This window comes from Macrosteles quadrilineatus, unplaced genomic scaffold (genome assembly GCF_028750875.1).
Source record: "Macrosteles quadrilineatus isolate MER2022 unplaced genomic scaffold, UCM_ALF_1.0 Scaffold_4__1_contigs__length_99947679, whole genome shotgun sequence".
Lineage (NCBI taxonomy): Eukaryota > Metazoa > Arthropoda > Insecta > Hemiptera > Cicadellidae > Macrosteles > Macrosteles quadrilineatus.
Window position 1 is genome coordinate 80,099,335 of NW_026542597.1, and position 11,884 is coordinate 80,111,218.

An 11,884-nucleotide genomic window follows, 5' to 3' on the forward strand; every position below is an offset into this window, starting at 1 on the left:
GTGACATTCGTGATGTGAAGCTGGTCCAAGGTCGACACACCGGATATGACGTCATGTGAACACACGAACACACGTACATGAAATGAACTGTACAAGCTATGGGATGGGTGCTGTGGCGCCTCATACCGTTATTCTATCAGAAACCAACCGAAATTCATAAGTTGTAGGGTCTTTTTTGTTGATTATTCCTGCATTTATGTTTAATTTTTCAAGTTCAGACATGTATACACATAGACATAGACATGTATACATGTCTTTGCTGGGTATTGAATACACGACAAGCTATAACAAATCTTTTAGCCAAACTAACAAAATATACTAAGCCTCTTTTATAATTAAAAATTAATCAGAGAATTGGCTAGGCAGCCGAGTGGTTATAGTGTTCGGGTTGAAATCTGAGGGCTGACGGGTTCGATCCCCTATTCCGGACACAGATATTGGCATTTTTTAACAGAATTTTTCCCCTATTCCGGTTACAAATGCCATTTTTTATTGGTATATTAAATAAAATTTAATTATGCCTGCTTCTCATTTTCATTCTTATTTATTGCACTATTTTAGTAGCCTGTACCTAATTTTGCTATGTTTTTTGTTTGTTTTACACTTGAATTGATTCAGCCTATTAATGTATTTTTGTTTGTCTTTATACTGGTTATGTCTTTTGCATTTCATGTCTGCTTTCTAATTTATTCTTATTATTGCTCATATTTATTACCAATTATGCTATGTTTATAAAGTGATTAATCCTATTTGATGTATATTCCAATGTAAAAATGGTGTTACCGTTGAGAGAATAAATAAATAAAAGCTACATAGCAAATGTCGACTTTAGAAAACATGGCATTTTGGGGAATTATCTTTCAAAAAACGTAACCAAATCCAATTGATGTAGAAAACCCAATAACTATTTTTTTTTTTGAAGTGCCATAACTTTTATAAGAAGGTTATGTAAAAATTAACCTACAAAAATGGGACATACACATGGTATAAAATGGTGTTATGTTCACATATTTAAAAATCGTTAATCTAGTTATTGAAATTTCGTGAACAATACGAATTCTAATTACTTGAATCACAAACGTGTTTTGAAATTGTATCAGCTGATTGTTTGTCAGGAGAAACATAACAAGCAGCTGTTTTCAGTACAAACCAATAAATAATACAGTCATGTGCTAGAAGACAAAGGACTTGTGTTGTAACCGTGCAATTATATTGACAACAGTGCTACTCCATTTTACGTAAAAACGTCAGCAAGCAGAATTACGGAATAAAGAGTGACACACTTAAATATTTTATGTGTCACCCAATTCGCTTCATGACTTGTTTTAAAACACATGAATCGAAATCAATAATAAAACAATGAGTAACGTACTATGATGTAATCAGCTGTTTTTAATGTAATTTCATGTCCGAAAGTAGCGTTTTGTTAAACGAAAACCTATCTGATCGACTCCAGAAAAGGCGAAAATCATCGATTTGTTTGTTTATTTAAAACTTTCCCCCATTTCCTCGATATGGGCTTTTAATGTTTCTGGAAACAGCTGGTCGTAGTCTTACAAATCCTATCTCATTCATACAACATTCTTCACTCATCATCATACTCACCATGAGATGATGTCGTATAAATACATTCTAATCTAATCATAACACATGACCTAATACTGTATTTTAAGTTTGAACCGAGTTCGGTGGTATAGTTTACCAAAATTACCTGCATTGTTGTCGTTGCATTGTATTGCGACCATAAGCTCAACATTTTGATTCCCTCAATGTTTATTGCTTTCAGTTCTGGACTCAAATAGGTCCAGGACTTATAGATCCTGGAGTTTCAGAGATAGATCCGCCACTCAGCAAGACGATTTAGATCCGAGAGCTTATTTGAGTCCTGGACTCAAAAAGTCCAGAACTTATAGATCCGGAGCTCAGCAACCGGCCCTTAAATACTGTATTGTCAACTAATAAAGTGTTGATTATTGGTTACTGGCTGACCAAGGCGTTTTCTACACAGGAAACTTTCCTATTAAAAACCTCTCTATGTTTATTTTAAATGGTGTATGGTGGTGTAGACAGTGTCTCGATCTTGAAAAAAATTTATTTAATGCAATATTTTGTTTTGTATCGACAAGACAATAATATACAATTCTACACGATAACTGTTAAGATTTGTTACATTATATTTCCCAATACCTTATGACCTTTTACCTCGTTACATTGCAATGCTTGTCTTTCCTTTTCTAGCACGTCCACGAGTGGTTTAACGTCAACAGCCTCTTTCAGGAGAAACTAGCAATTTCTTTTCCAAATTTACCTCTTGGGTTAGTTATGCTAAATTACAGTTCCGTCGTGTCTTCTTGGCTACTGAGACAGTCGTAATCTATGCTTGTACCCTGTGATTTGTTGACCATTGACCCCCCTCACTTAAAGTCCCCCTATTTTACCCTTGCTGCAGTGTCTGGTGATTCTATAGAAGTGTAGACGAATATGCCTGCAGTCTGTTTGCCGTCCTGTTATTTATTTTTACGTATTTTTTTACATTTTGAATATTTACTCTAAACTTTGAATATATTTGTAGGTAGCTTGAAATGGGATTTCAGAACTAGGTATGCAACAACGCTCAGTAACAGCATTAACAATTTATTTTCCTACTACCGGATATTGAACATTTAAGTTATTAAATAAACTGTTACCTGTTCAATATCCTTTGATAATTGTTATGACCACCAGTTTCGTGACGACGATCACATCATCAGGTCAATCCTTGTAGAATGATTCGTTAGATACACTTAAAGTTTATACCGAACACAGAACACATTATTTACAAAATATTTACAGTTATTTTTCCGAACTGAGACAGAAACCATCGCGGGCGCGCTTTACCCCTGACGCGCCACCGAATGCAAGGGCTTGCAATATATCTGTTTTCACATGCTACATAGAAGGTAGAATCAAAGTTAAGATCTCATATTAAAGAGGATGAAATTTTCTATAGTTCTGCGTTTCATTATTTCAATTATTTTTATACACGCCTTATAAACTTGATTTGTAGGACAAGAGAAAATGTATTTTCAACTATCCCTAATTTATTAAAAAAAACTTTATTTGAAAAACACAGAACTATAGATTGGGTTTTGAACTACTATAAGCCGTTTAGAGTGCGTAGCTATCATTATTGGTTAATTCGAAAAAAGGAATCTTGAAAACCTCTGCAAGCGCTTCTCGCGGCGCTGTCCAATGGTGCAACATACAACTGAAGCCCGAGCTGAGATTTCCGAGCTGAGGTAAAGCGCACCCCCCACAATATAGTGTATTAACACCTATTACTCCATTTCATACTTTGCCTAAAAGCTTCAAACAATGTATAGAATGCCTGATAATATACTTTGCCGGTAACACAATATACAAAGCTTACACTAATGAGTACAATATCAGAGATACGTCAATGCGATAATTATAAATGTTAAGCCGAAGAAAATATTAACACTTGTAAATCAAAGTAAGATCTCATTGTTTATAGTGAAACCTCGTCTAAGCCGACATCTATTGCACACATATCACTCAGGTAATTTTACTATCATGATTGTATGAATGTGTTTGAGTGTGAGGTGGAAAAAACAAGTCATTGTTCGGAAGCGAACACAGCAGTTAATATGCGCATAACTTAAGACGACGAGAAAATGCTTTCTCCAAATATAGGCTTTGTTTGTTTCTAGATGTGTATCACTGTGAACTTTATTTTAATGCGGATTTGGAGATTTAAGCATGTAGAAAAGAAAAGTTTGAATATTTTAATGATAAGTTTATTATCTTGTATTAGTGAGAATATAGAGTGAAGTTACTTTTAAGTCTTGCAAAAATACAATGTACAGTTTTGAAGGTTTAAATGGTTAAATAATTATACAATGTAACGGGTTTAACAGAATACCTCAACAGTTGTGGTATTTTAAACTAAGCTTAGGGGATCGAAATAAAAGTTTATTAGGGCTGAAAGTTATCCCAAGTTCATAGAATTTTACAGGATTAAACATGATTATACAAAATATTTATTTGTTCTAATTTGACACATTGCATTCATTTTAAAACATTTAAAACACGAACTGCAGTTAAAACAACAAAACAAACTTTGTACAAAACATAATACTGTATATTTTTATATGTACCCAAATAAATGTTAAAATTACTATTCACTTTAAACTTTTTTAGCCCATCTGTATAGACTACCTGGCGGTATATTTTTACCAGGTTCTCATAGAATAGAATATTATATTACTCTATTGTTAGCGGTAATATTAGAGATCCCTTTTGTGTTTGCATGACATGTTGTTAATGGCTCATGCAATATGAGTTTTTCATTACCAAAAAGCTATCTTTTCAGATTAAGATTCATTATGTGTAAGAAAATATTATTACATCAGAGTACTTTGTCTACGGGTTAATTATACAGGGTGTTTTTTTTTTATCTTGCATCTTTATTTATGTAAAAACCGCAATAGATAGAAATATGCAGTTGGCGGGAATCATCTATTGACGTCGGGGGCACAATTTTTTTTTAATTCAACGTTACATTCACATTCCCCCCCCTTTCCCCCCTGCCCCCAACTTAATTTTTTTTAAATAGCAAGGTACCCCTTGTGACATATCAAATAAAAGAGCATGAAAAAAGAAAATGTTAGATGAACAAAATTGAAAATCGGTTCATAAATTTGTGAGATATTCCCCCCCCCCTCCACCCCGGGAACTTAATTTTTTTTAATAGCAAGGTACCCCTTGTGACATATCAAATGAAAGAGCATAAAAAAAGAAAATTTTTGGTGAAAAAAATTTTAAAATCGGCTAATGAATTTGTGAGATAATCCCCCCCCCCTTTTCCCCTACCCATAACCTTTTTTTTAATAGCAAGGTACCCGCCCTTGTGACATATCAAATGAAAAATAAATTACACCAAACATTTTCTTTTTTCATGCTCTTTCATTCGATATGTCACAAGGGGTAGGCTACCTTGCTGTTAAAAAATTAAGTTCCGGGGAGGGGGAGGGGGAAATATCTCGCAAATTTATGAACCGATTTTCAATTTTTTTTCATCAAACATTTTCTTTTTTCATGCTCTTTCATTTGATATGTGACAAGGGGTACCTTGCTATTTGAATGTAACGTAGAATTCAAAACAATTGGGCCCCCTACGTTAATAGATGATTCCCGCAAACTGCATATTTCTATATTGTGGTTTTTACATAAATAAAGATGCAAGTTTAAAAAAAACACCCTGTATAACTGTTTCACTATACAACTTTAACATGGTAATGGAATGTCTACCTAACTTTATCCGTAGTCAAGGAGTGTCAACGGTTCAATTTATGTGTGGTTTGTACTTTTAACGCTTCCCATCGTTGTAGTTCCGCTATTTGCCAACAGGTAGCAGCTCTCGTCAAGTAAACGAGAGTTACCTTTCTAATGCCAAAGTATCCCTTTGTAAGGGTTTTGTCCCGGTAATGGGATATTTTGACAGCTTGTGGGATAAAAGTAATTTTGATGTTTAAATTTGTAAAACATTTATACGATTTTCCATAAAAAAAAAACTTCATTATGGCTAAGTATCAAAGTAATTACGTCAACTATGAGTGGCTTCGGTGCTCACTGATGGATAAAAGCACAGCCACCTCTCTAAAAGGGAATTGTTTTCAAGTAAAGTTTGATAAACAGGGGTTTTGTGTAATTTTTCTAATACTAATTTTAGTTTCTTTTTATCGTCTATGTTGGTTGGCAGGAGCTACCAATCGAAATTGATTCTGTGTAAAAAGGTTCGGTTTCTTTTAAGATGTGGGATTTAAAAGGAGGTTTTGGCCCAGACTGAGGGACAAAGCGGGAGTTTTGTGTAAACGTGAGGGATTTTTTTTATTTTGGCCCATGTTGAGTGACAGGGTATAAAACGGGATATTTGACAACTGTGGGATACTAAGGGATTTCTGAGTAAACCTGCTGGATATTTACTTCCCCAGTTTGGTCAATGTTGCATATGCATAGCAGGCACTATTTTACCATGCAGCTTAGCATTATTTTGTAACATGAAGCTGCGGTGTATAAAGAGATACCTTCTATGAGATACATTTCTTTGCACAGATTGGCCAATGTTGCGTGGCAGGCTGTATTTTACCATGCAGTTCAGCATTATTTTGTAACATGAAGCTGCGGTGTATAAAGAGATACCTTCTATGAGATACATTTCTTTGCACAGATTGGCCAATGTTGCGTGGCAGGCTGTATTTTACCATGCAGTTCAGCATTATTTTGTAACATGAAGCTGCGGTGTATAAAGAGATACCTTCTATGAGATACATTTCTTTGCACAGATTGGCCAATGTTGCGTGGCAGGCTGTATTTTACCATGCAGTTCAGCATTATTTTGTAACATGAAGCTGCGGTGTATAAAGAGATACCTTCTATGAGATACATTTCTTTGCACAGATTGGCCAATGTTGCGTGGCAGGCTGTATTTTACCATGCAGTTCAGCATTATTTTGTAACATGAAGCTGCGGTGTATAAAGATATACCTTCTACAATATACATTTCTTTGCACAGATTGACCAATGTTGCGTGGCAGGCGGTACTTTACCATGCAGTTCAGCATTATTTTGTAACATGAAGCTGCGGTGTACCTTCTACGAGATACATTTCTTTGCACAGATTGGCCAATGTTGCGTGGCAGCATAGATAAAAGGAGTATAGACACTCCTTTTATCTATGGTGGCAGGCGGTACTTACCATGCAGTTCAGCATTATTTTGTAACATGAAGCTGCGGTGTACCTTCTACAAGATACATTTCTTTGCACAGATTGGGCAATGTTGCATGGCAGGCGCTACTGTACCATGCAGTTCCGCATATCGGTTTCACTATCGCTGATCATTCTACCGATGAATGCACTTTGCACGCTGTTATGCACAGCGCACATTCATTCGGAGAAACCCAGGGAATACAGCTGTTTAGTTGTGCTGCATGTAAAAAATGTGAATAGTTCTAATTTGTTGTCCATAATGTTACGTTTTACAAATTACTTTTAACTAGTTTATATTTTTTCTAAATTTAAAGGATATTATTCCACACTATGCAATATCAATGTTTAAATAAACACTTAAATCGATCTATATTTCTATTTTACCAAAACTTAAGAAAATAATGAATTTCTATGAAAATTAATGGTAATTTGGTGGTCTACAATGTAAAATGAACAATCTGATACAAGTGATTTAATAATAAGAACATTCCGTTACAAATTAGGCATTTACCTAACCACGATCGACTTATAAAGCTACAGTCAATTTGGTTAAGAGTTAGTCGTATTTTCATAGAATTAACCGAGCGCCTGCCTACAGATGACAGCTGTCGGCACTACAGAGCAGACAACAGGTTGCGTTTACTAAACGGAAGGCGCGCATGAAAACTTCATATTATGCCTTCGCTAGTCTTTTCCTGAATTTGTGGTTGGAAATTTTAAATACCAGCACAAAAACTTATTTTAATAGGTCCAAAAATACATTGTTTTTAGGATAACTCAATAGTTACTTTAGTGATTTTCTCTCACAATGTACAAAAAACTACACTCTTTACAATTTAATCGAAATTAATTTTTACTAAATTTGAAAGGAAAATTATTAGTCTACTTAACTTATAATGTCTATAATATAATTAATGTTATAATGTATTTATTTTATCATATAATAATAGGATATCATATTGATTGAAAAACGTTTTTCTCATCTCGTGTGCATAGCAGGGAAAATCTGGGTTACGTTGCTTATGTTAGAAAGATATTTTCCTGTAGATGTGCAGAATTCCTTTCTAAATATAAATAGGCTCAAAATAAGCACAAAAAATAATTTAAAATTTGAAAAAATTAACATGGGTGTTATGGGTTGCCATACTGGTGGCGAAATAATAACGAAATATAATCATAAAATCAAAACAAATTGAAGAAATTCGAATCACATTATTTATGTACCGTATGGGGTGAAAATTGAGAAGTTTGTAGGTACATATTTTGGTCGAGTTTTCGATCATGGACGACCCCTAGTACATTATAAATATGTTTGAATTTCAAGTACACCCACTCGTGAATACTTTTAACTTTGAGTTTGAATCATTTTTACTTCTATAAAATGTTACGTTAAAATACTTCTACACTAGCTTTAAATACCAATAAAATTATACATCATTATACATAAAAATAAAATATAATAATACATAAAATTGTACATATCAATAAAATTATAGTTTATTAAGTTTTCTGGAGTGTGGTCGGCAGACGACAGTGTTCTTTCATCTGTTATCAACAACCGCTTGACTTATCTTGACCCTACACTTGGTCTCACATTCATCATATTGATTCATCAGATTAAGTAATGAATGTGTCCTTTTAATCCAATTATTTAACTTTGAAATATTTGTTTTCTACTACACCAGAGCAGATGGCCGCTCACTTAATGATTCTAGAACTTTGATGCATGAGTTGTATAGTCAATGATGTTGTTCAGTTACCTAGCTTACTTTAACTGTCACTATTAATATTGTCTTTCGATCTGTACGCAACATATTGATTAGTAACCTAACACAGAAAACCCAATAAATAAAAATCGTTAATTACATAGATAAGATTGATTTGAATTGGAAGGAATGGATAAGGACGAACGGCTGGACGGACGAATTGATGTGGAATGGACCGATGGATTTGAGATGAACATGGATGGATGGATTAAGGGAGGCATATAAACACATGGGTGGGTGTTGGTTGGGTCGACGAATTGGTGGGACGAATGGATTAACGGTGTATAGATGGATGGATGGGTTGATGAATAGATGGACGGATGGATTCAGGGCGGATGTATGAATGGATGGATTTTTATGGATGATTGTATGGACGGATGGATCAAGTGAGATGAATTTATGGATGGGGTTGATGAAATGATAGACAACTTGAATGATGTATGGATTAAGGTGTATACATTTACGAATGTTTGGATGTGTAGATGGATGGGTTAATAAGACAGACATAGAGACAGGCAAATGAACCGACGAATTAAAAATGCATTATTATGTCACAAATCATGTGTGAAAACTTATTTTTCGTGTCAACAGTGTCATTAAAATTTGGAAAACTTTTTCACCTTACTAATCCGCCTGTACTTGTTGTAGATGGCCAAGGGGGCGGAGTGGGCGGCTCACAGTACCTACTGCTGGAGACTATAGTAGAGGAGACCTCGGATGACCTTAGGTCCGAGTCATCGTGTTCCGGACCCGCGGGATGGCCTGACAGCGACTCCGACACTGCATCTGTCATCCACGTCTGCAGCATAGGTAAGATGAACATTGGTGTATGATAAGTACAGTAGTGATAAATATGAATTATGTCGATGAACTGTAATCTATAGTTAGGAAGTCGCAGTGTATACTAGATTTCTACGATATTTGAATTAGCTGGTTTGTGATCCCAAAACAGTTTAGCATTGCGCCTTTGACTATTTCAAAAGTTAATTATAGAAGTCTTTCCGTTTCCGTGTTAATTTTGTGGCCAGTTTATGATTAAAAATGAACATGGTTGAATTAAGCTACCGCCAAATATGAACATGTACACCGTACACCAAGCCAAACTGAAATGATAACTGTAGCATCTGTTAAATATCATTACCTACCTATCCAACGGTACCTGGGAGAGAAAATATGATTTTGATTTAGTATCACGCTTTGTAAAAGGCTTATTTAACCAGATTCTTTTTCAAATAAAGAATTCACTACATCTTGCCAATACATATGATATAGTTAGTGGAGTAGCTCGTATGTTATAGTGCTCGTCTGGTAATCAAAAGTCACAGGTTTGATCCTGAAAAAAGTTAGTAGCTTTTTGAATGTATGAAACTGGGCCCAGCTGGTCTTGATCACTGGGTTTTTAATGATCCTGACTTATGAAACAACTGATCTTAGTCAGTAGCAAAGCAAAAGAAGGCTACATAAGACATTTTTTGTTGAAATACGCATTCATGATCCCCATTTCAATTAGTAAAACTAATATCATATAGTCTAATTAAGTAAGACAAGTAATGTTTCCTGGTTGATAAAGCTCAAGTCTCATTTTTCGTGAAATACTAGAAAGAAGTTTTTCTCTCATTTAAACTATATGTGGCTCAACCATGGTTTCACTTATCAGCCATGCCTACTGTCACTTACATGGTGTTAGGGTGACTGATAACTGATAAGAGATAAGGTCACGCCAAGGTGATAAGGCGTATCACATTGTTATAACTAACGCACTGTAAACCGTAATCTGGTATACGTTGTGAATTCCTGTGTACGTTTTTAGGTTATGTAAGATTAGAGAAAACACAATAAAAATTATTCAAATTTTGTTTTATAAAGTTAAACACTCCCTACTTACTACCTATTAAAATTTTAAAATGTTTAAGTCGTAAAATAGCTTCTTGATTGATATTCTGCATGATGATGGTTTTGCTGGTCAAAATCGTTCGTACTGGTTCGTATTTGATGTAGCATATTAACCGTCCTGGGTACGTGTAGTGTATACAAATTTGAATAATGTAAATCAGTTTTTGAATCCATATTTTTAAAGTCAAACAAGCAACACTGAAGATAATAAAAAATTTGTTGATGCTTTGAAAAAATTAAGTGTAACGCTGAAGTAAAAGGTTATGTCGTTCTAGTTGTACCTTTTGTACTAAAATGCGGCATTCGAATTTCGAACGCGCCTTCAAACAGTACTGACTAAATCCCGCAAGGCAGTTGAGGTTATGAAGTATGCTCGTGTTCGCAGGCGCCCAAGCCGATTTGTTTTAAAAAAATTAATTGATTATATTTTGTCTAAATGTTTATTGAGGACATTTTGCCATCACATTGGTAATTTTACCATTGTGATGGAAAAATGTTATTGTATTGTATTGTACGTATTGTACTGTATTTACAATACAGAAAATTTCGGGATCTGAAGTCTGATCCTGTTCTCATGTGAAAAACTAACACAGTGTTTAGGCCTGTGTAAAAAAAACTGCTTACGGAATTACGTGTTTCTATAAGTGTTTAAATTAACATGAAACTTAATGATAAGATTAACATCTTTCTCTTAGTGATGAAACTCCTTTTGAAGAGATTTTATTGTATCTTTCACAAAGCAGTCCAGATTTGCCAATTTTGAAGTCTTACCTTCATATCTCAAGGACGCTAGCCTGGAACCATTTTACACACAACCTTCGGGTTTGTGGCATTATCGTATTTTACAGAAATTTTTATTTTTCAAAATCATGATTGACATGATTTAAACCCGGGACCTCAGATCTATATCCCACCTTAACATCCATGGATGCTACACCCTACCCTAGAATTGTTCAACTTCGGATTATACCAAGAGGGTCCCTGCACATTATCACAATAGTCATCAGTGATTGTTGGGATTTGAACCCGAGACCTCTAGGACGAAAGGCCTACTTTCTACTTCCAGAAGTTACTGATTTCTAATGTTATGTTGCAGGGGTAGCAGTTAAGTCTTCAGAGTGGAGCGGCAGCGAGCGCGAACTAGCCGTCCCTTGCAAGCGGCGCCGCCACAACTCCGACCCAGGGGTACGCGATGACGAGGACGACCATGGGGACGCCGAGGTCCGTGACGTGGAAGTCGTCGTCTCCCGGTCCAGCAGTCTGCTGCAGTTCGAGAACCTAGAGCGACATTGTGAGGATGTGTTTAGAACTTCGGCCACCAACGAACCTTTCCCCGCTTCTCCCTCGAGGACTTCCAACTTCAGCTTCGACTCTTTGGAGACCAGCAGGTAGGCTGCGTTTCGCACTTTTGTAATACGTATAGCTTTGAAGAAATCTTAGTATTGATTGCTAAAAA

At 35.3% G+C, this 11,884-nt stretch overlaps 1 protein-coding gene across 4 annotated transcripts in view; it reads left to right on the forward strand.

Annotated features, from left to right (window-relative positions):
- LOC128991290 (uncharacterized) overlaps positions 1 to 11,884 on the forward strand; it is a 133,441-nt gene that overhangs the window by 35,352 nt on the left and 86,205 nt on the right. For all 4 annotated transcript variants that reach the window (XM_054414047.1, XM_054414048.1, XM_054414050.1 and 1 more), the window contains exons 3-4: positions 9,184 to 9,345; positions 11,525 to 11,816. In XM_054414047.1, coding sequence (XP_054270022.1) covers positions 9,184 to 9,345; positions 11,525 to 11,816 — 454 coding nt within the window. The remainder of the gene's footprint in view (positions 1 to 9,183; positions 9,346 to 11,524; positions 11,817 to 11,884) is intronic.